This window comes from Lissotriton helveticus, chromosome 4_1, assembly GCF_964261635.1.
Source record: "Lissotriton helveticus chromosome 4_1, aLisHel1.1, whole genome shotgun sequence".
Classification (NCBI taxonomy): domain Eukaryota; kingdom Metazoa; phylum Chordata; class Amphibia; order Caudata; family Salamandridae; genus Lissotriton; species Lissotriton helveticus.
In genome coordinates this window covers 135,025,412-135,052,378 of record NC_136063.1, presented here as the reverse complement: position 1 = coordinate 135,052,378, position 26,967 = coordinate 135,025,412, and the positions used below count along the sequence as shown (strand labels likewise).

The window sequence follows — 26,967 nt, the reverse complement described above, 5'->3', positions numbered from 1 at the left end:
ACACTCAAATCCCCTTAGACCCCCCACACTAAACAGCAGATTCTCCATCCCCAATAACCTTAGAAAAGTCCCTCTCTCTCTAGAACTGTCTACCACCCTCAACACACCCCGTCTCAAATGCACTCTCCTCAACTGCAGATCGGCCTCGAAACATTCTGCCGCCATTGCCGATCTCCTCTTATCGCTGGACCTTGACCTCATCATCCTGACTGAAACCTGGCTAACTGAATCTTCGACACCTATAATGGACATTCTGGTTCCTCTCAACTACCACATTATCAGGCTAGACAGAGCAGGCAAAGTAGGTGGTGGAATTGCATGCATCTACAGGAATAACCTCTCTGTTCAGAAAGTCAATTCCACCTCCCTACCATCCCCAACATCCTGGGAATACATCTGCCTCGACATTATTAGTGAGGGCAAACCGATATGCTCTCTTCACAGCATCTACCACCCACCCAGGGACAACTTCACCTTTTCCCAACAAATCATGGATATGATCTCAACCAATTCCGGACGGCAGCTCACCTAAATATACCTTGGTGACTTCAACCTCCACTGGAACGATAGCAATGACGCGGTGGTAAATAGTCTTAAAAACTTCCTCGATGCCCTCAACCTCACCCAAATATGCAACAGCCCGACTCACGAGAAACGTTCTATCCTCGACCTGATCATCTCCAAAGAGGAGTCTATCCAACTCGAGTCCATCCAACCCTGTGACTGGTCAGATCATCATATTGTCACATTCTTTATCAATGAAAAAGTTAAAGTCAACCCGATTCAATTCTCCAAGCCCAAAGTCTGGAAAAGAGACATGAAAAAACTCAACCCATGCTCTTTGCCCCCTAACAGGTGCAATCTCCTACTGCCACCGACAGGCGATACGGACGTTCAAACACTGACTGACCACTATCTCAACGCTATGACCTCTATAATTAATGAGGCGGCACCTATGCAGCTAAAAAGAGTCTCTACTAAAATCTCCAATCCATGGTACGACGGGAGACTCAATGAAGATAGACGAGACATGCGAATGGCAGAGCGTACCTGGAGATCAGCTCCCTCGGCAACGCACCTAAAAGATCTGAAGAAAAAGAGAAACGCCTACTTCAGGAAAATAAAACGCTCAAAATCAGACTTCTTCAGCATCCAGCTCGACCAAGCAAAAAACCGCCCGAGAAAACTGTTTGAGCTAATCAGATCACAATCCAAGGATCAACCCCAACCACTCAACACTGGGCGTGAGGCACCCTCCTGTGAAGACTTCGCTGCTTTCTTTACCCAAAAAACTGACAACATAAAGAGCGATCTCCTCATTGACGCAAGCCTCTACTCCAAACCCCAGTGCCTAGCAGCCACTGAACCAAAAATCAATGCCACATGGTCAACCTTTGGCACATACTCAGAAGAAGAAATTGGCAAACTGCTCAGCACCCTGAAACCATCCAATCATCTCACGGACCCCCTTCCTGCTACCGCAGTAAAAGACTTTACCCCTTGGCTTATCCCTCTCTGGACTAAAATTATCAACAGTTCTCTCCAACAAGGAAGCATACCTGACTCCCTCAAAGTTGGTCAGGTCACACCTCTACTAAAGAAACCTACAGCCGACCCCTCTGATCTCAACAATTACCGTCCCATTACCAATATTCCCACTCTCGCCAAACTGCTGGAAAAATGCGCACAACTACAATTGACTAAACACATTGAACAATTTGATCTCCTCAACCCTCAGCAGTCAGACTTCCGAGCAGGACACAGTACAGAAACTGCTATGACTCACATAATTGACGACGCACTTCAAATGCTAGACCAAAACGACACCTGCCTCCTCATCCTCCTTGATCTCTCTTCAGCATTCGACACCGTTAAACATGAGAACTTACTAGAGCTTCTAAACACAAGAATGGGTTTATCTGGAACTGTTCTCAAGTGGTTCACCTCCTTTCTTCACAACAGGTCGCAGAAATTCAAAAGCAACAACCTGATGTCCTCGCCAATACCCGTAACGCTAGGTGTCCCCCAAGGATCCTCTCTATCCCCAACTCTGTTCAACCTAGTCATGGAACCCCTCACCACCTTGCTACAAGCATCCAATGTACACTTTCACATGTACGCAGATGACACCCAACTTTATCTCAAATTACAGTCCCCCAAAGACATCTTGCTCCTGAACTCAACGATCAGATGCACCCAATCCTGGCTTGCCGACAATCATCTCAAACTCAATGCCCTGAAAACAGAGTTCCTTCTGATCTCACCTCCAGTGAAGGTCTCCACCACTCAAATTTGGCTTAAACACCTAACCGCACTCAGTGTCCAACCCACCATCGTGGACTCAGCAAAATCTCTAGGCATAACACTCGACACCAATCTGAACATGCAGCAACATATCAGCAAGGCAACAAAGGGAGCAAACTTCCAGATCAATACTCTGAGGAAACTTAAACCCTACCTGCCAGACAAAGACTTCCAAACCGCAGTACAAGCACTAGTCATCCCTCGAATTGAATACGGCAGCATCGCCCTCTGTGGACTCCCCCTAACTACAACCGCACCCCTAAGAGCTTCTCTAAACGCTGCAGCGAGACTCATCACTGGGTCAAAAAAACACTCCCATATTACCCCTGACTTGAAATCCCTGAACTGGCTGCCTTTTGAAGCTAGAATACATCTGAAAATCGCCTGCATGACACACAAGGCGTTACATCTAAACTCACCCGGATACCTCGCTCAGAAACTGACAATCTCTGGAGGAGCTAGAAACACTAGAGGCACAAACAATCTTCTGTTGAAACCTCGAAGATTCCGGAAGGAAAAAACATATAAGCGCTCCTTCTCAGGAATGGCGCCTAGGATCTGGAACTCTCTCCCGCCCGAGACCAGGCTTATCTCTTCCACCACACTCTTTAAAAATGAAGTAAAAGCTATCCTCATGGCTAAATACACCTGAACTACTATCTTGAACACTGTTAGTACTCTGCACCGATCTATACTACATGTTTGACCCATTTGTTTATTTGTATTAACTGTCTTATTACTCACATGTTTGGCTTTGTAGCCACCTATTTGTACTATTTTGTACACATGTTTGGCTTTGTAGCCACCTATTTGTACTATTTGACCTATTGATTTATCTGTTTGACTATGCTCCCTCATGTACTTCTCTTTGTAAAGCGCTCTGATATCTGCAAGGATCTTGTCCGCGCTATATAAAACTTTCAAAATAAAAATAAATAAATAAATGATCCCTACCCTGGAATACAATACTCCTTCCCTGTTTTATAGCCAAACCTGTTGTGTTTGCTATTCCTAAATCTTGGTGGACATCACTGGCATGTGGGGGAAACATCCTTTACAACGCAACTGTTACAACGCACTACCATTACGACGCAACCATTACAACGCAAGTCATTACAACGACTTGCGCTGTGGGGCGCTCTAGGATAGGGAATAGTTTTAATTTACTATCCAACACCTTCCCTACCATCCACGGGGACTGGAGTTGGAATAGTAAATTAAACTATTCACTATCCAGCGCCCCCCCCAACGCAAGTCGTTGTAACGACTTGCGTTGTAAAACTTGCATCGTAAAGGCATGCGTTGTAATAGCATGCGTTGTAACGACATACATCCGCATGTGGTGTTCATGACATACATGTGGCTACCCCAGGCATTTTGTGGTTATCTCTTAAATTTAGAAGACATCCGTGGTATTTAGTGGTTCCACGACAGGTGCTGATTGAAAGGGGGCATCAACCTCTGGACCCCTTATAGCTTAAATTAGCGGCTGTTTTATGCCAATGAAGGCCCCGGGTAAAAGCTGTCTCAGGGTACGGGAGTAGGGTATAACAAACAGTCAACAATCTAGTGATGTGTACTGTATCCTGAGAAAGTCAGTGGGTGGGGGAACCACAGTTTTGTGTGTGTTGGAGGTACAGATCTACCTACATACAAGCACCAATCATACAACGTATTGTCTTAACACCAGCACCGGGAGGAATGAAGTCATGAAGTGTATTATATTTGGGTTTGCCTGAGCATCTCTTGAGCTACCTGCAGGTGGTTCAAAATGCAGCAGCAAGATTAGTCCTTAATCTGAACCCCAGGACTCATATGTCCCTGCATCTCAGGGCTCAGCACTAGTTGCCACTGAGCAAGAGGATCAAGTTCAAGGCTCTGGTCCTGACACATTACGCCCTAAATGGCAATGGTGCCAGCTACAACAGGAAAAGAATACTTCATGACACCCCCTCTGAACTTTGAGGTCTTCATTCAGCCAACTGGCTACCATACTTAGGATCTGCCGGGTCAGAACTGGAGGCAGGTCTTTCATGTTTCTGAGAGCCCAAACTTGGAGCCAACTTCCTGTGGCCCTCAGAGCTACTGTGGAATTGTCTATGTCAAGGAAGCAATTAAAAACAAGGCTATTCTGCAATGAGTGTGTTTTGGGTGAGAGGGGAGAGTTACCTGTTAGTGCCAGACACTCTGCTGAGTAGCCTTGCGCTTTATAAATGCCTGTTCATTCATTCACACATATGCAACCTACAGCGCAAGTACACACAAGGCTGCAGGACCATGAAATGCACACTCAAAACTACATTTACTGAAATCGAAAATGCTAAATAAGTATGCCCTTTGAAGACACACACCTCCTCCAGGATGCGCCGGATTCCCTCTGTGGGGGCATCTCTGTAATTGGCAGGATCCTCCGACAACAGCTTCATTACTCGCACTTTACCCCCAGGACACCTGGAAAACACGTCTGTAAAAGTGCCGCCGCGGTCAATGGCGAACTGGAACTTTCCTGGATCGGCCATCTTCAGAACCTAGAACCTGGAGGAGAGTAAGCAGAGATGCTGAGCGAAGGCAAATGGCACATGTCACATGCAGTGTGAGAGGATGAACGATCTGGGCTAGGCCGCCCACCAGCATCTCAACGATATGCTGTATCTCAGAATGCTGTCAATCAATACACAGCATAAGTTACATCTGCCAGGTCTGCAAGAGCTATCAAGGACAGGGTGACTGCACATTTATTCAAGCATATGATCAGTGAGGTCTGAGTACAATTCTGTGGTACATTACTTTCTAATGGGGTGAACCAGGAACCCTCAGGATTCTGGGTAACAGTTAGTATAAACAACAAAAATCCTGTCGGTGATCAATTACATACAAGACCAAAATGAATTAATGGTCAAAAGAAGAACTAATCAACAGCAACACAAGAAAATACAATCAGGGAAAAGTAGTTCCTTGCAAAATGCATGTATTTTTACAGCACAGGTACATGAAGATATCTATGTACAATAGATTTAAGGCTGCTCCCAAAAATGGGGACAATGTGACAATTTTACGAATAAAATTCAATGAAACATGAGACACAGTGTAAGCTGTCTGTCCAAAACAAAAAGAATGCAATCATGTGATGGCATTTTTGGCACTCCACAGCGCTTTGAAGACCAGCACCTGGGTGGTTCGTTCCCTCTCATCACTGCTGCTCAGTAGGAATGTTGATCATTAAGAAAAGATGGCCGCCAGCTCCTGGTAACCCTAACCGGCTGGTCGCTGATAATCGTTCCATTGCCATGGAAGGTAGTACACCGTGCAATGGGAGAGTTCTGCCGCCTCTTAGTAGGAAAACAGTGGTTCCTGTGGGATAGTATACAACTATGTATAATTCTATTTGTGCGCAGTCGCGATTTAAAGGATTATATTGATGTCATAGAAAGAGGGACCAGACACACTAATGATTTCGTTTATACACATATGTTTGTATTATTTACACAATATATTTCAACAATTTAAAGCAAAAAAGAAGAAAAACAAGGTTGTGAATAAGTGTCCCAAGTGAGGCATGAACATAACAGTTTAGTGACAAGGAGTGGCAGTATTTACAAGGTTTCACGTAGTTTTTTTACTGAAAAACGATCATGTTTATATTTTCTCAGAATATCTACAGCAACTTTACACAAAAATAAGTGCTACAACAGTGGTTCGCTTTCAAAACAGTGTCGACGGCGTTTCGAACTTCTCTAGGATGTGGGGTCTCATCAGGACCTATGGTACTGGGGACATCTGGATTGTAAACCGCACAATATACGTGATAAAGAAGAAGTGCCAACAGTGAATAACACACAATCAAACTCCATATAATTTCACTACACTCAATACCACATAACTATTCACATATTCCCACTGCACACCATGCCACATAATTCCACTACACAGATCACCTCCATACAACACAATTCCACCAAATACAATTTCACAACTAATAACTCCAATCCACATAATTCCATTACACACCACATACATCCACTCCAATCCAAAACACTTAGGTAAACAAGCATTTGCAATGCAATAGGTCTCGCATTAGGAAAGTGTGAGCTATTGGTATTGTAAATGACACATTTTTTTAATATGTGTTGGCTTTGAAAATATATAAATTAATAGCATTGTTAGTCACAAAGCCAAAAGCTTACACTTTCCTAATGAAAGTCCCATTGGCTATGGTAATGCTTGTTGGTAGCAAGCAAAGACAGTGCTGTTGTGGTGCTGAGTGATGATGTGGTTGGGCTGAGTGATGTGGTGGTTTCCCCGAGTGATGTGATGGTGTCCCCGAGTGATGTGATGGTGTCCCCGAGTGATGTGGTGGAGTTGGAGGATGGAGTTGGAGGGTGGGGTTGGAGGGTGGAGTTGGAGGGTGGAGTTGGAGGGTGGAGTTGGAGGCTGGAGTTGGAGGCTGGAGTTGGAGGGTGGAGTTGGAGGGTGGAGTTGGCGGGTGGAGTTGGAGGGTGGAGTTGGAGGGTGGAGGGTGGAGTTGGAGGGTGAAGGTGGAGTTGGAGGGTGGAGTTGGAGGGTGGAGTTTGAGTTGGAGGGTGGAGTTGGAGAGTGGCATTGGAGTTGGAGGGTGGAGTTGGAGGGGTGGAGTTGGAGTTGGAGGGTGGAGTTGGAGTTGGAGGGTGGAGTTGGAGTTAGAGTTGGAGGTTGGAGTTGGAGGCTGGAGTTGGAGGGTGGAGTTTGAGTTGGAGGGTGGAGTTGGAGAGTGGCATTGGAGTTGGAGGGTGGAGTTGGAGTTGGAGGGTGAGGGTGGAGTTGGAGGGTGGAGTTGGAGGGGTGGAGTTGGAGTTGGAGGGTGGAGTTGGAGGATGGAGTTGGAGGGTGGAGTTGGAGGGTGGAGTTGGAGTTGGAGTTGGAGGGTGGAGTTGGAGTTGGAGTTGGAGGGTGGAGTTGGAGGGTGGAGTTGGAGGGTGGAGTTGGAGGGTGGAGTTGGAGTTGGAGGGTGGAGTTGGAGGCTGGAGTTGGAGGGTGGAGTTGGAGGCTGGAGTTTGAGTTGGAGGGTGGAGTTGGAGAGTGGCATTGGAGTTGGAGGGTGGAGTTGGAGGTTGAGGGTGAAGTTGGAGGTTGGAGTTGGAGGGGTGGAGTTGGAGTTGGAGGGTGGAGTTGGAGGGTGGAGTTCGAGTTGGTAATTGGAGTTGGAATTGGAGGGTGAAGTTGGAGTTGGAGGGTGGAGTTGGAGGGTGGAGTTGGAGGGTGGAATTGGAGGGTGGAGTTGGAGGGTGGAGTTGGAGTTGGAGGGTGGAGTTGGAGGGTGAAGTTGGAGTTGGAGCTCCTAACACGTCCAAGGAATCATGGCCGGTGTCGGGAAGTAAGCCAAAACTGGCAAAGCTTGTGCTTGTTTAAAAGGCATGTTGTCTATCACGGGTGCACCACACAAAAAGCGTCTACACTTAACAGTTACCAAATAGGTTTCCCTAGTTGCATAATGTGGTGCAAGAAACTTTGGACCACGTGGTTTACGTGTGAGCAATTCTGCACAGCCAGCATGCCAGACAATGGGCGTACAAGTGTTTCATTATAAGAACAACTGAAACCACCAGTAATCAATTTAAATAAAACACACACACACAAAAGATGTGTCAGCAGAAACTAGTTCACTCATGTTTTGTGGACTATCAACATGGGTGAGCCAGGGGAAGCCTAATGCATAGGATAAACTGATGAAGAACAACATGTTAGTCGTGAGCGCATGCATGTATTCCAAAAATGCTGCTTGTGTAGCAGTTTCTTTCACTTTTAGTTTATTGCCCGCTCGCTACCCGCCCTGCCCACACCTCCCGTATGGTGGTTGTTTACAGGGAGGAGGCTGGCCCGGCAGCAGCAACCCCGTGGTTTGTTTACATGCTCTGCAGCGAGCAGGGACGCTACAGCTGGAAGCCAAGTCAACGCCGTCTCCGCATCCTGTTTTCACATCCTGCGCATTCTACGGAAGATCTTCCGGTGGATCCCCACTGAGACCAGGAAGACGGTCACCCAGGCCCTCGTTACCAGCCGACTGGACTACGGCAACGCCCTCTACGCCGGAACCACCACCAAGCTCCAGAAGAGACTCCAGCGGATCCAGAACGCCTCAGCCAGACTCATCCTCGACATCCCCCGTCGCAGCCACATCTCCGGACATCTAAGAGACCTGCACTGGCTCCCCGTCAACAAGAGAATCACCTTCCGTCTCCTCACCCACGCACACAAAGCCCTACACGACCAAGGCCCGAGCTACCTCAACAACCGCCTCAACTTCTACGCTCCCAAACGCCACCTCCGATCGACCAACCACGCCCTCGCCGCCGTCCGCCGCATCCGAAGAGCGACAACAGGAGGAAGGTTCTTCTCCTACCTGGCCGCCAAGACCTGGAACTCCCTCCCGTCCGACCTGCGCCTGACCCAAGACCACCTCTCCTTCAGGAAGAAGCTCAAGACCTGGCTGTTCGAGCAGTAGCAGCACCCCCCCCCCCCCAAGCGCCTTGAGACCCTCCGGGTAAGTAGTGCGCTCTATAAATGTCTTTGATTGATTGATTGATTGATCGACCGCAGGACAGCCGAAGCGTCATTGAGCAACGCTCGCACACGGCCCTGTGCAAAACATGGACTCGTGCTAACTTCTGTGCAGCCCCTGAACACATCTGAGCTTGGGGGAGGGTCGTGTTCACAAGGTCAAAGCAAACACACATTCCAGTGGCGGAGATCTCACGGTCCTAGGCGCGAGATGCAATGCTTTGAGAGCAACATGTTAGGAGACACAGGGAGAAGGATATTTTTTAGGGTTGGGGACACTGTTCTGTTTATTTATTTTTTTAAAGTAACATGATCTGTGCAGCAATAATTTCATTAACAAGTCTGGTGGGGGGAGCAGGGGAGCGAGCGAGTGGGAGGGAACGAGCATGGTGGTGTGCGAGGCTTCCTTTCAAGTCGGATGGGGGTTGGAGGTGAGGGAGCAGGGGAGAGAGCGAGTGGGAGGGAACGAGCATATGGGGTGTCAGAGATGGTAATAACATTTCACTTCAAGCTGAAGAATCCGGAGCAGGGGAGAAAGAGCCTGGGAGGGATGCTGGAGAAGAAAAAAAAGAATCAGGCTACGTGCAGGAATGTAGTAGCTCCACTGAAGCCTGAGTGAGCGGGAGGGGCAGAGGGGGAGGCTGGGAAAGAGTAAACACACGGTTTTATTTATTAATTCTGCAGCACGAAGTAGCAGAGCTTTCCTACTATTGCCTTAATACATGCTGCATTCCTCTTTAGGGCATAGGGAAAAGGAGGAAGCAGCAACGCCCCCTCTTGATGTGCACATCGTCGTGCATGACAGGCTTCACTTGTATGCATTAATATTGGCTTTACTGTTCGCCGCATATAGGCTTTGCAATATTTATTTAAAAAGTAACATGATCTGTGCAGCAATAATTTCATTAACAAGTCGGGTGGGGGGCGGGGGAGCAGGGGATCGAGCGAGTGGGAGGGAACGAGCATGGTGGTGTGCGAGGCTTCCTTTCAAGTCAGAGGGGTTGGTGGGGGGCGGGGCAGCAGGGGAGCGAGCGAGCGAGTGGGAGGGAGGGAACTGTCATATAGCTACTGTATATCTTTATAATGTGTTAAGTTAGCATAGGCTCATTAAATGTTTAAACGCCATTTTTCCTTTTGCTGCTTCTGCACACGACACTTAATTGTTGATTTAGCTTTCAACCTAGTAGTTCGTTGTGGTTTACATGAGAATAATATGTTATTACTCTGATATCAGCTTTGCTTAATAAACTATGTCTGTACAGAGAGTGCTGAAGCTTCAGGAACAACACGATACAGAATTGTTATGAGGTCTGATCTTCGCGCCTTCATAGACGTAACATAAGTGCAGCTTCTGCCAACTTTGAGTTTGAGGCGGGTTTTATATATTGCTTTGTTTGAGGCACAAAAAGACACTTGATGCTGTTCGCATGCAGAGAGAGCTGGTGTATGCTGATGTGATCCCTTCATTCTAGGATCCTGAGGTATGGGCCCGCCCTAATTCAACCCAAAGAGACCTTCTTAGCTATTAATATAATATGCGAGTTAGGGAGGGTGAGAAATAAGTGTTGTTAACCCTTATTAATTTACAGCATGGTAACATGCTGTCACCGTTCGCTTTCTATGGACTAGTAACTATGCTTGTAACCTTGTTTCTGATAATATGTTTACTTGTATTATCTAAGATACTGCGCCTGAGAAGACGGCATTAGTAAATAAACATTTCAAATGCTCACGTGTTCTTCTTTACTCCATGTTCTGGTTTGCAATGATTGTATAACGAAAGAGTGCTCATGTGTTCCACGTAACCTGAGGTTTGTAAGTTCATGTTCTGGTTTGTCTAAACATTGGGAGTTGGTTATGACCAATGAGACACTGTAGCTAGCTCGGTAAGGGGTTTGTTGGGTACTAAGGTGAGTTTTGGGTCACCCTAATTCGCTGAGGTTCCAATCCTCTGTGCACAGTTCTGTGGGAGAACAGAAACCCTGCTACAGAACGAGCATATGGGGTGTCAGAGATGTTAATAACATTTCACTTCAAGCTGAAGAATCCGGAGCAGGGGAGAAAGAGCATGGGAGGGATGCTGGAGAAGAAAAAAACAAGTATTGGCCATGAAAGAGACACGGCGGAGCGAGCGAGTGGGAGGGAACGAGCATATGGGGTGTCAGAGATGGTAATAACATTTCACTTCAAGCTGAAGAATCCGGAGCAGGGGAGAAAGAGCCTGGCAGGGATGCTGGAGAAGAAAAAAAAAACCAAGCATTGGCCATGAAAGAGACATGGCCTCGCGGCCGTGAAAGTGAAAACACGGCCGTGAGATGTGCTCTGTAGTGGGGTAGGGGAGGGGCAGGGGCCGTTGTGAGACGGATTCCTCTGAAGTCTGCTACGAGGCAGACGGTGTTTAATGTGCACGTGCGTCTCGCACGACTGGCATTGCTTTGAAGGCTGATGGCGGGGGAGCAGCTTGGGAGGCATTCCGTTGAAGTCTGGTGCGAGGCTGATGGGTTTGACGTGCACGCGCGTCTCACACGAGTGCATCACATGAACTGCACATAATCCGCGCTTGGTCAAGAATTTATTTCGCCTACTATATACTCGCCTATTTATCCCTGCGGGATAGAATAGTAGAGACCTAAAAACATTGTCATTAATAATCCCAATAACTCTAACTCTCACAAATTGCAAATGCTTGTTCTTTATTGTCACATATGAGAGCACGTTTAAATATTTGAGGATGCGCTGTACAAGCACCGCGGTTGTTTGATGTAATGTATTATAATCTATAATAAGACTCTAGAATATTCCAATACATCCACTCATTGCCCACGCCGTTGCTCGCCTACTAGACATGGCTGGTATGAGTAATTGTTGTCATACACGCTGCCCTGATGGCCCGCTGTAGAAGCCCATATTAAAGCACATCTGCCAGCTCACCAGGTTGACGCACCCCGGTAGATTGAATGGTGCCGTCCTCCGAGCCCCTGTGGCTTGACCGCCCTCCGAGAAGGTTAGCGGACTCTTTACTTAGTTTATGTGGTGCAGTGTTCTCCCTGTGCAAAGGTGCACACGCGCTTCGTGCACAGGATGCAAACAGCGTTAGGTATATGAAAGCTTGCAGAAAATAGAACCATGAGAGGATGTAGGTGCACGAGCAAGAAACAGGACATCTCAGAGATTACAATCCTGCAGTGGAACAGTCTTGTTTGCATCGAGCGTGACGTATAGGAAAGTCATCACAGCATATGTTTATCAGGTAAATTGTCTTTTTGGCGGTTTGGAATAACGTGACACGAGTCGTAGCTCAGTCTTAAGGAGCAGTGGCGACTGCAAGTCCAGCTATGCAGGATCCAGGACATACTTTTAGGATAACCGACTACAAAAATGTGCTCCACATAGGCTACTTTTGCGCTCATTTTCCTCACGTGCATATCCTATAAATCTGGCACCGCCTCCTGGGTCTACTTTGGACATTCCTAATCGGAGCAGCACATAGGAGCCTGTTACATAGGAACAGTGTTTATGATGTCACAAACTCACACGGGTACACCGACGTCATGGCACTAGCAGGCCTGGAAGGGGACAATCTACACCCCCCGGCTTACAAACACACCTCAGGCATGCTGTGTGCACAGCTCACTCCATGATGGACCTTTAAAAGCACACTGGGCCTAGAAGTATCAGCGGGGTCACCTGTAACTAATGTCTCAGCCACTGGAGGAATAATGTCCTTATGACACAATGTGCTGCAGTGACAATTATGCTCATTCAGTGAATGGCGCCCATTTCACAGACCTGCATCAGACACGTTGTGTCAACAAATGTTGATTGAATATTAGAACCTTGGGATGCTGAGAGCTCAATTGAACACACTGAAGTGGCTCAGGGCCAAGAATGGCTGTTACAGACTATTAGACGTGACACTCTTGGGTGGCAGTCCCCCAAATTATTTGTCTTTACCTTCCTATTTTCTGAACCCGTTTTTGTTGGCTTTTAGGACTCTGCACACTTGACCTCTCCTACTCAGTGTTAATGTGCTTGTGCTCGCTCCGTTAAACATGGCAACATTGGTTTATCCTCAATTGCTTTATTAAAATTGCTTGTAAGCCCCTACCAAAATTGTACTACATGTACCCAAGGCCTGTAAATTAAATGCTACTAGTGGGCCTGCAGCACTTATTGTGCCACCCACTTAAGTAGTAGCCTTTGAAAACATATCTTAGGCCTGCAATTGCAGCCTATGTCTGCAGTTTAAACTGCCATTTAGACCAGGCAAAACAAACCATTTGCCAGGCCCAACTCTTCCTTTTTAATACATACAAATCACCCCTAGGATAGGCCCTAAACACGGTGTAGCATTCTAAAAAGGTGGACATGTACTTTTTAGTTTTACAGGTCCCAGCAGTGAAAACCCCCCAAATGGGTTTTTCACTGTTGTGAAGCCTACCTCTCCCATCGGATAACATTGGGTTAACTTATTACACTTACTAAGTGATAACTTTTGATTGGGAACAAGTAGAACTGGCATGTTTACACTCTGATGAATTATAGTTTAAACCCCTCTTTGATGGTAAAGTCAGGTTTTAAGTCACAATTCTGAAAATGAAACTTTTCACTGTTGCCATTTTGTTGTACTAACCATTTGATGCCCGAGGCTCAAAAAGAGGCCAATTTAAAAAAAACATAAGAAGGGGCCAGGTGGGCAAAAATAAAACCATCAAAATAAAACTGTTGTTGATGACTATACATTGTACCATCTTTTAATAATTCTGGTGCTTAAGACTGTATGATTATTTTTGCAATCCTGTGATAGAATCTGGGAAAATAGGGTGAATCTTCCCCCTTTGAAAACACAGCGGTTGAGAGACCATGCTAGACTAGATAGTGTGCGACTTTCCAATCAGCACCAGTTTCCTATTAAATCCCCCATTTGGAGTTTAGGGTAGATGGCGGTTGGCCTTCGTGTATTCCTCCCAGACGGTATCACAATAGAGGGCCTGAGAGTTGTCAGGTTGGTCCATCCTGAATTAATGAGGGGGCGGAGCTGTCATCTGTCACACTTGCACTTCAAAGACACTGACCAGCAAACACACAAAGAACTTCACACTACCCTATTGTGACTATAGACAGAATAGGACCAGGACAGGAAGCAATGCAATTCTAAACACATTGGGGGTGGACTCCAGAAGCTTTTTCCAGTTTTAAAAGTAGGCCCCTCAGACTCAGTCTTCAAATCACTTCTGGACCTGTGGAGGACTCAGAAGAGGGACTGTTCTGATGCCCTTCTACAGGAGGGACTTCGCTGCAGACTGAGGAAGGAAAATTGGACTGCTTCTTGAACCCAGTACCACTAGATTGACACCAGGCGCACTCTCCATCATGGTCGGCCTGAAATTGTGACTTTGTCCCAGTCCAGCGTGATCAGGTAACCACAGTTGCCGCTTTGTGGTTTTAGGCAGTATATTTATCTTAAAAACTTGAAATTGCATATCACAGATTCTACTGGTTGGATTTTTGATTCATTGGTGTAAAATAATGTGTTACATTTTACTCTGTTTTTCTAAATTGGTGTGGGATTTTTATTGTGTTGTGTTTTAACGTTATTGCTGTTTGTATGCTGCATAAATACTTTAAACATTGCCTTTATGTTAAGCTTTGCAGCTTTTGTGCCAAGCTACCAGAGGGTTAAGCAAAGTCATTTTAGTGACTATTGGAGGTTCACCCTGACAAAAATTGAAAAGGGCTCACACCCCCTCAGCCAACTACCCAATTTCTCTCACAGACCTACTGCTTCAACATTCGAAAACGTACTTTTCTGCTTCTTCTCGGTTTAGAATATTCTACCATTACTGGGTGGAATGTTCTAATAGCATTATCTCACATTCTACCTTGGGTAATCCAGTTGTTAAAAGCCCTATCCCTGTCTATACATGACTAGGGCTTTTAAAAACAGTTATAGCCCTCTACAGTGGGATACAATGATATGATGTGCAACTGAAAACATTGCCCAGCTATCATATTATTGTATAAGAAATAATGGCCATCAATGTAAGAGAATGAAAACTAGTGCTCAGGAATATGGGAGACAAGCTAGTCCTGCTTGAGACTAAAGAAAAAACAAATAAAGACAGACCTACACGGACACTTTTTACTACAACATCTTAGAGCCGGAACAATACCAGGAGGCCTCCAAATTAAAAACGTACCAGTAATCTTTACTGAAGATCCATTGTACAAGAAAGGATACAGCTATATAGAAACTAAATGTAGCAGAGATCGTATGGTCTTAACAGTGGAAACCGCACAGAGAATATCAAAACAACAGCTTGAGGAGATAGAGAGTCTTGAAATTGCAATTTCAACAAACCAACCGATAACAGACTCAAAAGCTCTCCTTGAAAAAGTCGCAAAAGAAATAGCAGAATTTAAGGACTACACGAACAACCAAAAAGGAAACCAATTTGTAAAGACAAAAAGAACTTCAATCTTGAAAAAGTATATCCATATTTACAGTCAGATTTCTACTCTAGACCGGAGTCATGAAAACATCTACAGGAGCTCCAAGGTAGATCTTCTAATAATTTTACAACAATTTCGGACACTTCCTCGTCGGCGAGTAGTAGTGAAGGGGAAATTACAGAGAAACACAAATAGAAGGGGATCGGACCAACAACAGCAGGTTCCTTTTTTAGGAAGAGGCCAGCAAAGAGCCCAAGGACGGGTAAGGTTCAACCAACAACCTTGGGAGATGTCCACCCGCCGACACAATTACAAAAACTGACATTGTCTCCAATATAACAAAACAAAAATAAACTTTGATTCAAAATAATCATCGACACATGACGGTCCAGAAGAAATGTAAAGAAAGAGACCCGGCTGAAACTCTTCCTGAACAGACACAATCGATCCATGGTCAAATAGCCAATGATGAATGTTACCAAAAAATATCTGCCGTAGACCATCAGGTGTTACTCCAGCGGCTGTCGGGGGTGGGGGTCTCCGGGTTAGCCCTGAAATGGCTCGCGTCCTTCTTAGAAGATCGGACGTTTGAGGTTTGGGAAGGCCACGAGAAGTCAACATCGGTTCCCCTCCAGTGTGGTGTGCCACAGGGCTCATCGCTGAGCCCCACACTATTTAATATCTATATGGCCCCACTGGAGAGTGTGGTACTGCCACTGGGTATCAAGATCATTAGCTATGCGGATGATACCCAGTTGGTGGTTGGGCTCCCCCAGCCGGCGAACCAACCCGACTTGCTGCACACATGTTTAGCCAGGGTCTTCACCTGGATGTGCAACTCAGCACTTAAACTTAACGGTTCAAAAACCGAACTGATGATGCTGGGGAACTCCCCTCCCTCCCTGTCCCCTAGTAGCTGGCCTAGCTGTCTGGGAGCGCCACCTACCCCAAAACAGGAGATTAAGAGCTTGGGGGTGTGGCTGGAGCAGGATTTATCCTTCAAGACACACGCAAAAAAGACCGCAGGCGTGTGTTTCGGCCTGCTCCGGTCAGCCCGGAAGATCCTACCCCTCCTCCCGATGGCCACTAGGAGATTACTAATCCAGGGTCTCATCATTTCACGACTGGACTACAGCAATGTGCTGTTTCTGGGGGCTCCAGAATCCACTCTAAACAAATTGCAACAAGTGCAAAATGCTGCCGCCAGGCTTTTGACGGACCTTCCCAGGCGGCAGTCAGCCCGACCTGCGCTGAAGGCGCCCCACTGGCTCCCTGTGAGAGAGAGGGTGAAGTTTAAAGCACTCTGCATGGCTCACAAATCTTGCAGGGAAAAGGGCCCCCTATCCTGCGGAGCATGGTCCAACCTTATAAGGCCTCTCGCGCCCTCCGCTCAGATCAGACCACCAACATCTCTTGCAAGTCGCGAAAGTAAAAAAAGCCAGGACTGGCGGTAGAAGATTTTCCGTCAACGTGGCAGCGTTATGGAACTCTCTTCCGCATGCCCTTCGCTCTGAAACTGGCACCTTGCGATTTCGCAAACTTTTAAAGACTCATCTGTTCCCTGATTAGTGCTCTGCTGTTTTGGTGCGTACTCTGGACGAGTGCTGGGATGCCCAAGGGTAACCATGCGCTATACAAGACTCAATAATAATAATATACAACCTCAAAAATAAGATCTTAACAAAAGAAGAGGAAAGTATATTACAAAAAGGGTTGTCATTTGTACCATCAAAAAATACAGACTTTGTCAAATTAAAATCAAAATAAAACAAGCCGACAAAGGCAGTTCGATTGTAGTCTGGGACACAGGTAAATATACATCTGAAGTCATGCGCCAACTAAATGACAAGGACACCCAGATCCCGCAAGATGAAGGGCTACACGTGATCTAATATTTCCTGGAAACCCGTCAAAGACCCCATAAAGTGCCGACAGATTTTATCATGAAACTAGCAAGTTTTCCGCTAAAGAAAAAATATTTCAATTTCTCGGCGACTTCTACTACCTAGTAAGTCGGGTCGCCATGGGATGCCTATTTACCCCAGAATTAGCCATTCTGTTTATGGCTAAATACGAGGAGAAGTACATCTACCAGAACAACCCATTTGTCAATTCGTTGGGAATTGGAGTCGTTACATCGACAACGTTTTTATGGTGTGGACTGGCAATGAGGAGAACCTGATAATATTCCACGAGTAGTTAAACAATCGTACAGATGAAATCAAGTTCGGCATCAACCATTCAAAAACCAAAATGTCTTTCTTGGATGTGGAGGTCTATCCAGGTGATGGAGGGTTGGTGACAACCCTCTTCAAAAAACAAACGGATAGGAATAAGGCTCTCCATTTCTCGAACAACCACCCTCGGAATCTAAAGGAGAACTTGCCATACTGGCAATATCTCCGAATTAGAAGAAATTGTCATTTTAAGGATGAATACCAACTGCATGTTAATAAACTGACGGACAACTTACGAGAACGGGGCTATCCAAAGAAATTACTTAAAAGGGCTATGAAGCGCGCTTGGTGGAACCCAAGGGAAAGCCTTCTTGAAAAAAGAACAAAGAAAGAAATGGACAGAATTGTATGTGTGTCGACGTTCTGCCCGAATTCGAACATGCTGAAAAAAGTAATAATACAAAATTGGCACTTGGTGAAAAACTTAAATGCAACATTGAATAAGGCACCATTGTTTGCTTTTAAAAAAGACAGCAGTATTGCTAATCAACTAGTGCGAGCAGCGAACCCCAAAAAAGTCCAGTCTAAGTAAGATCTTTTGTTGGTCTACCCCCTGTCCAAGGGAACCACAGATGTGGGATGTGTATATGTTAACCTCCAGTTGTCTGTTTGAACACAATAACATCCATTGGAAACATGACACCTTCACGAATTGTAGATCACGGAACGTAGTTTATGGAATCAAATGCCCATGCAACATGTTGTATATAGGGAAAACTAATCAGGAAATAAGAACTCTAATCTCACAACACAAATCAAGGATCAACACAAATATCCAAACGGTCCCGCTGGTGAATCACTGGCGACTAAACAATCATACAGACAAAGATTTGACCTGGACAATTATCTCAAAGGTTGAGAATGACATAATAGGTGGGGATCTAGACGCGAAATTTTCCAGAAGAGAAGCGTTGCTCATTGTTAAATTGAATACTGCTGTTGACGGTTTAAACAAGTTACCTAAAATCTATAGACTGAGCTAAAACGCCAGCACAGAACTGAGACACCCATGGAAGCTGTATATTAATACCATCTGGGCTCATCCACCTGCCAGAAAAGTTTCTTTAATAAACACTTATGCCCATGAATACCAGCCTGGCTTGTCCATCTGCCAGTTAATATGCCCGATTAACACTCATGCCCACTGTTGGACTTTGCCCATTTTCTCAAAATGTTTCCCCTTTCACCCCCCCTAATTTAGGATGTCTCCCCCATGGTAAAGGAAGTTGTATAGGACATGTGTGGTATGAGATGCCCTGTTTAATGTGAAATGTAATGCAATGGTGTGTGCACTTATTACCCCCCCCCCCCCATTGTGGAAATGCACCCTGGTAAAATGCTGCACTTAAAATGGATGCCATGGCTATGGGTTGTTTAGAAAGACAACGGTCCTGAGCAAATTAAGCAATGTTACAAAACCAAATATTATATAGAACGCAATGGAAACTATATAATTCTCCTGTCCAGCCGGACCAGGGATTTATTGTCAATGAATAACACAATAAACAAGAGTGCAACAATTAACCATCAAGGAAAGGGCACAATCCTGTGCCGTACTGAAAGGATAGAGATAGATAAAAAAGAGAGAAAAAAAGATTTCACAGGCAAAAGGAAAACACAGAGCAGCCTGGACACTAGTAATATCAGTGCGAAAAAGTGTTCTCCAGAGTAGAACATACACAATATATACACAGTGGTTTGCATGTATGTCTACTAATACAAGTCCAATGGCTATGGGTTGTGCCACCTGACTGCAGTGGGTTAGCAGTCTAGTTGTTCGGTGCCCAGCTATCCCAGCTTTTAGAGGGAAAGCCTGGCACCCAGGGTGCTCTACTCCTCCCCCTGAGCCAGCTAGAACGAGTTCCCCAGAGAGTTCTAGAAGGCTCTGGCACTGCCTGGTAGGTGGGGTGAGGGGCATATAAATAAGGGGGATGTGCCACCATGTGCTTAGTCAGAGCAGGGACAAGAACTTGAGGAGACCTGCTGCCAGGGGATACTGCCACTTGGGCCTGTGTGCTGGACCCTGCACCTAACTAGAACCCCTCTGCTGTCCCCCAGGGCAAGTGGAAGCCCCACTGCAGAAGTACAGGCTGCTGTACAGGAAGAGGGCCACGCTACAGTGGAGGATGGTGAAAGCCTACCGCCCTGTCTTGAAAAGTTTCCACTGACTGCTGACCTGGCCCAGTAGTGCCTGCTGCTCTGCCACGTGGCCCCTGAGGAAGGCGTGCCAGCCTAGGTCCATGAGGCTGCGGGGACCTTGTGCCATACCAGCGCTATATCTAAAAGCGCCAGGAAAGGAAGGAGCACCTTGGACTGGACCCCCCCAGGAGGTGAGAAGCGGTACCCTGGGGCCCCTGAGGCTTGCTGTGGGGACTGTCCGCCCCCTCTTGTGCTGTGCTTCTGGAAGCGCTGCCTGTCAGGGCTGGGAAGAGTGGCTGCGTCACAGGCCACGCCCCCGTCGATGCCGCGCACTGATTGGGCCTGCTGATGCGCCCACTGGGAGGCGCGCCCTGATTGGCTAGAGCTGCCGCGCCTCCCTCAGGCCGCATCCCTATTGGTCCCCGGGCTCGAGGAAGAGCCAGAAGGCCCGGGACCGCCTCGAACACCGGCGAGAGGGGCTCCCAGGAGAGGGAGAGCCCCCGATCGGCCCAGGCCTGCCAGGAGCTCACGGAAACTCTTGAAGAGCTGCGGGGAGCCTGCTTAGCCAGCGCGGGCTCCTCATTAACTCCGAGACCAAAACCAGAGGTAACACCCCCAGGGGGGAGGAGGGCGAGAGACTGTGGAGGCGGCGGGGCTGCAGAGAAGCCTGTGAACTTAGCGAGGCAGCCCCGTGTCTTCCCCTCCCCGGTAGGAGTCTGTAGTCGGCCCTGTTGGCCCGGATCAACCCCGTGGTGGGCTTAATGAGTACTGCAAGGGCCTGGGGAAAAGGAACTAAGGCCCCCTGGACTGGGCGATAGCCTGAAGTACTGACTGTTGTTGTGCCTGCTGCTCCAGTATCCTGGTGTAGGAAGGGTTAATGATGCCACGTGCACATGACTAGGCCCACTGAGAGCCCCTACTATGTTCATGCCTGGGTGCTTATGTTACTGCGCCCCCTGCTCATGATTGGTTGTGCCGATGCGGATGCTGATTCCTAATGTCCTGCTAACGGTATATGCCCCCATAAAGAAGGTGTTCATGCTAAGCTAAAGAAGGTCTTTAGGCCCTGAGTCCTGCCTACACTATTGTGCCTAATGTTGATGCCAATGGCTCCTTGAGTACGCATCCTGATGTTCTAGGCCTATGGTGTACTTACCTGCATGAGGTTATGCCCACGGTGTTTAGGCCATGTTTAAGCGCACAGTGTGACCGGCCTAATGAGTTCATGCTAACTGAGAATGCTTTATGTTTTTCTATTTCAGCATTGGAACTAATGGACTTACCTTTTTCTTCTTTTTCATTCTCCCTGTAAATAACCCCCTTGTAAATATTGCCCTGGCGCCAGTTGGCGCAGCATTGTGATTACTGTGTTTGCTTTTACAGATTTGGTACAATATAACAGTTATTCTTTTTCCATCTGAACTGGTGTTGTGTCTCTTTTTGTGGTGTGCCTGGTGTGTCGTCTGTGCGTACTGCGTGAATGCTTCACACATGTCCTCAGGAGTTTGGCCTGCCCGCTCTGCACCATGCTACCCCCCGTAGAATTGGTAACCCTATTTCTAACACCCACAACTAGCCGTGGAGAATCCACTCCATTCAGTCTTGTAAACCAAGTGCACCCTCGAAGCACATAAAAGTTTTTTCAAATGAAAAAATCGACATAGGGATAAGAGCAATTCAACACATTTGGGTAACAAGGAGTTAACTTCATTGAAAGAAGCTCAAAAAAACTCTGCCTACACTCCCAACCACCAGGCATTAAGAGCGATCGAATACATTTGGTGAATAAGAAGCCAGGCTCAGAGAGATGTATAATTCCTCCTACATCTCCCAACCACCACCTTTTTGGTCATCACACACATACCACCACAAGTTCAAGATCGAGATCGTGACACAGAGTAATATTCAACGTACGCTACTCGGTGCATGCCTGATAATTTTTCAATTCCACATTTGCACCGTAGTCAGTATTTCACGCTGTCAACTGAGGTTGCTTAACTCTTTAACGCGGCTCATCGTACTACAAATCCCATGATTCTCGGCATCAGTAAGCCGACTTAAACAGCAGATGCGGCGTTATCCGTGTAAAAGATTACAACAAGAAGGAACGCCCAATTTCTTTGATGGCGCAGTGAAAAATTCTGGACAGGTAACTCCTGTTTCACGATCAGAAAACTCACAATCATCCTGTGCAAAAAGCGAGTCGTTTATCATCCAACAGGTCTCCCCAGAGGGCCCGAAAGGAATAGAGAAGACCTGCAGAGCGCATGATCAATCATAAAAAGTGAGTGATATGTCGCAGGTTTTACTTCTCATTACCATGAGTCTAGAGAAAATACTCATGATTGCCATTCCATCATTCCAGGCATTGCAGGCATAGAGAAGATATTGAAGATAATATGGGCAGAGTCAGACAAGACAAATGTAAGTCTTTGTCATTGTATACAATGGTTGGGGCTACCAAGTTGTTGTTACCAAATTCATGGTTTTAGGTCTGTCTTTTGATTTTATCTTCCAATACAGTGTCTTACGACGGGTTGAGTAAGCTCACACCAAGATATTGTAAGAGTTGATGTAGAGGCAATAGGGTGGAAGCAGACATTTGTAAATACCAAAGGGTTAGAATACAAATTCTGTCTGTTTTTGTTTTTACAGCTATTTGGTCCTGAAGAGAACTCTACCAATGAGAAGAGTTCGAAACGCGTAGACCGTTTGTTGCCATAAGAATGTCCAAATCAAATTTGAAATAAGCATAAAATGACGAAATGTGGATATCATTTTGTTCTACGGCTGTGTTTCCTAAATGATTTAATTGTATTTGTATTGTAAATAGAAAAAAATATTTGTGAATTGAATGTATGAATGTGTGAGTTTTTTCAAAGAAGGTGATTGAGAGGATGAAAGTAGAATGAGAGTGATTGCGATTGTTGATGGGGTATTTTTGACACCGACACAGATGTGTGCTTTAATGTGATATTGGTGTTGTAATCTTAAAAATGTAAATGTTTTGCAAAAATTTAAAAATCTTCCTTTTCGAAAAATAAGAAATAAAAAAAGTGATTAATTCAGACAGAACTAGCAGTCTTTAGTGTATGTTGTTTTGTCTTTCAATATGGCTGTTTTCATTGGACCATAAAACATAAGAAACAGTATTGGTGTTTGTTCAGTTTAAAAATAAGGTGAAGATCCTAACCAAGCTGTTGGCTACACGGTTGATTGGAGTGACATCCAATCTGGTCATCCAGTCGGGTTTCATTTCATCTAGAAATACTTCCCTAAATCTTCGCCGACTCCAAGGAGTACTTGGGACAGTAGACACGCTGAGGGAAGATGCGGTTTTGGTGTCCTTGGATGCTGCCATGGCGTTTGATACTATCGAATTTCCCTACAACTTTGCAGTGTTGGAAAAGATGAGGCTTGGACCTGGATATATCGAATGGGTGAAACTCCTATATTCAGAACCTTTGGCGCAAGTGGTGAATAATAGGAAATCAACGACTTTCACCCTCGGTAGAGGGACAAGACAGGGATGCCCCCTGTCTTTGCTGCTTTTTTCCTTGGCACTCGAGCCCCTAGCGAGCTGGATTCGTAGGGACTCAGTAATGCAGGCCTGAAATGGTTAGACGTCTGTTGACGATATCCTCTTGTACCTGGCGTCGCCGCAGGCCTCGATCATCAGGGTCCTGGATATTTTTGCTACCTTTGGCAGATACTCTGGATATGCCATTACTGGGGCAAATCCGTGCTCTACATGCTCAGAGGGAGGTTCCCGCACCTGCCCTGGGGATGTAGTGTGATGGAGGCAATTAATGGCTTTAAATATCTCAGTATATACATCCCGGGAGACCCTAAGTAGTATTATGAGCACAACCTTTTGCCTTCATTGAGGCAGCTCCGAAGCGATGTGGAACAAAGGAAAACCCTTCCACTCTCCCTGCTGGGCAGGGCGGCTCTTCTCAAAACGATGTCCCTGCCCCGCTTTTTATATAGTCTACATAATTAGCCCGCCCGGTCCGGGCTTCCTATTTAGTGGCAATTGAAGGCGAGCAGAGAGAGCCCTACTGTGGGCTATGGGTACACCTCATATATCACTTCCTAAATTGGCTGGTATGATGGGGGAAGAGGCTCCTAGATATCAAAAGATTATACTGGGTGGCATAATTGGCCACAATTAATCAGAGTATTTACCGTCCTCATAACAACCCGGGATATCTAATGGACAGGTGGCTGTTACCGGGAGGATCTTACACACGGGCGCTCTATTCCAGACCAACTACATTGCGCCTCACAGGACTGACGGCACATTCAGTCTATATCTGGCATACAGCTCACAAGAGTCTTGGGTGGGACAAGAAGATTACGCAAGCCACCCCCTGTGGGTTTCGTATTTACTGGACACCCTTAGAAACTCTAAGGGCTTTGATAGGTTGGACCTGGTAGGAATGTCGAAAGTGGGGGACATGTGGAAAGGGGGTCAGTTAATTGAGTTCTCTGTGTTGCAACAAGAATACGATATGGCGTACTCAGAAATATTTCAATTCTATCAGTGAGACACGCCCCGTACGCACACATCCCGAAAGGGGACACCCTACCTGAAGCAACACCGCTGGAAGACAGGCTCCTGGACGGCTATTTGGCCAATAAGTCAATATTCCTTACATATCGTAAATTAATGAATCATGCAATAGACCCCAGTTACAGCTGCAAGAGAAATGGTCAGGTGACCTGTTAGAACTGGACGATGAGGATTGGACTGAAGCGCTAGCTTCTCCAAGGGAAGTGGCAATTTCAATGCGACTAGTACAGCTGAAAATATTGCACAGAACGTATTATTCGCGGACAGCCCTGGCCCGTATGGGTTATGGAGTGGATGCGGGGTGTAAGAGAGAATGTGGAGGGGGGGGGGGACGTTCTTCCACATTTTATGGGAATGTGCAATCATTCGTAAGTACTGGGCAAGTGTGTTAAGATGCATGACGGAGGTGCTGGGCCAAGAATTAGACCCACAGGGGAGAAGGTGTTTACTTAATGTGTGGGGCCGACGGATTTGAACAGCAAAGAGAAACTTTGGGCGATCTTGTTGCACATGATAGCTAAGCGCAATATAGCCAGACTGTGGGGTGTGAGTGCGGCCCGACACTGGTATTATGGAAACAGGATGTTCAGGGAAAAAACAGTATGTATCCAGGGGATGTCCAAAGAAATGGTCTCAAATATGGGCAAAATGGAATGAATATCGTGGAAGCATCTGTGTTCCCCCATGTCTCCCCGCCCTCTATGAAGCTATGTCGGCTGATTAAGACGATACTGAAACATGTATACTTGTAACCGATTATTGTGCCATCCCAAACTCCTGTTTGATAACCATAAGAATTTTTCTTTTTGTGTTTGATATCATGATGTTATATACTTGCACCACGGCTCTCAATAAAAAGAGTTATAAAAAAAGAAACACTGAGGCACCCGGACAGCTTCTTAGGTTCCCTTCCAAACTCTGCACCACTGAGGTACCTAGAGAGGTTCTCAGGTTCCCATCGAAACACAGCACCACTGAAACAAACCTACAGCTCTTAGGTTCCCAACTAAAATCACCACCAATGAGGCCCTCTAGAGCTTTTCAGGTTCCCATTGAAAACTCAGCACCACTGAGGTACCCTCATGTTCCCATCCAAACTCATCACCACTGTGGCACCCTACAGCTCTTAGGTTCCCATCAAAACTCAGCACTATTGAGGCACCCGGCAGCTTCTCCTGTCCGCATCCGAACTCAGCACCACTGAGGCACCCTACAGCTTTTAGGTTCCCAACCAAATTCAGCACCATTGAGGCCCTCTAGAGCTTTTCAGGTTCCCATCGAAACTCAGCACCACTGAGACATCCTACAGCTTCTCCGGTCTGCATTCAAACCTAGCACCACTGAGGGGCCCTCCTGTTTCCATCCAACCTCAGCATAACTGAAGCACTTTACAGCTGCTCATAATCATCCCATCCAAACACAGCACCACTAAGGCACCCAGACAGCTTCTCCTGTTCCCCTTCAAACCCAGAACCACTAGGGCATCCCTAGAGCTTCTCAGGCTCCCATTCTAACTCCAGCACCACTGAGGCACCTTACAGCTTCTCTTGTCTGCATCCAAACTCAGCACCACTGAGGCACCCTCATGTTCCCATTCAAACTCATCACCACTGTGGCACCCTGCAGCTCTTAGGTTCCCATCCAAACTCAGCACCACTGAGGCACCCTCATGTTCCCATTCAAACTCATCACCACTGTGGCACCCTGCAGCTCTTAGGTTCCCATCTAAACACAGCACCACAGAGGCACTCGGCAGCTTCTCGGGTTACCATCCAAACACGGAACCACTGAGGCACCCAGAGATTCTTATAGTCCCATCCAAACACAGCACCACTGAGGCACCCTACAGCTCTTAGGTTCCCATCTAAATTCAGCACCACTGAGGCACTGAGCCATTTTTTCAAGTTCCCATCCAAACACAGTTCCACTGAGGAACGCAGAGAGATTCTTGGGTTCCTATCAAGAGGTCAGGTTTCTAAAAAATGGTCTCTCCTCCAGCGATACCATGAAACTTAAAGCACTTGAATGCTTCTGTAGGCTTCTATCCGCTTGGTAGAGATGTGTTCCATGGTGTAACATAAACAACACAGCACAACAGGAACCTTTACCATGCAGATGAACAACTGCATTGGAAATCAGGTAACAGTGAAGGCACTTATTCGGACTGGTTTGCAAATGAGAATGGACTTTAGGTAAATCCATTTCGTTCTGAGGCAGAATATACTGTCCCGAATCTCAGGAAGCTGAGTCAAGAGTGACCTTTGTTGCGGTGCTATTTCCTGCAGAAGAATGTGGCATGATCACATTTAGCAACAGGTTTGGCTATAATTCTCCTGAAGGCTTAGCTGCCGCCTGTAATAAATACATATTTTGTTTTTTGTTCTGCATATTTACTGCTTGGTTCCCAGCACTCTCTGCCTTAAGGACCCACACATTCTCTGCTGTATCTGTCATTAAGAAATGCGGTGTAGTTGGAAGATGTCACATTTTCCGAATTCTCCTGCATTATTGTTAGAACTGGGGTTTCTGGTGCTCAGAGTATGCACCCTTTTCAAACATAAACCATCAAAAGAGGCGATATGTAAAGTATTTGTCCCACACGCACCCACAGTACCACACTGAAAACACCACAAAAATATTCCACATAAGGTTAGAAAAATAGATTACATTTCAATGAGTAAAAAAAGACCAAAAAGACAAAAATCCAATAAGTAGACCCGGCGT

General features: G+C 46.2%; 1 protein-coding gene across 2 annotated transcripts in view; it reads right to left on the bottom strand.

Annotated features, from left to right (window-relative positions):
* The window catches only part of OPLAH (5-oxoprolinase, ATP-hydrolysing), a 270,496-nt gene that overhangs the window by 182,365 nt on the left and 61,164 nt on the right, over positions 1–26,967 (bottom strand). For both annotated transcript variants that reach the window (XM_078686543.1, XM_078686544.1), the window contains exon 2: positions 4,656–4,839. In XM_078686543.1, the coding sequence (XP_078542669.1) occupies positions 4,656–4,823 (168 nt within the window). In that variant the 5' untranslated portion in view covers positions 4,824–4,839. The remainder of the gene's footprint in view (positions 1–4,655; positions 4,840–26,967) is intronic.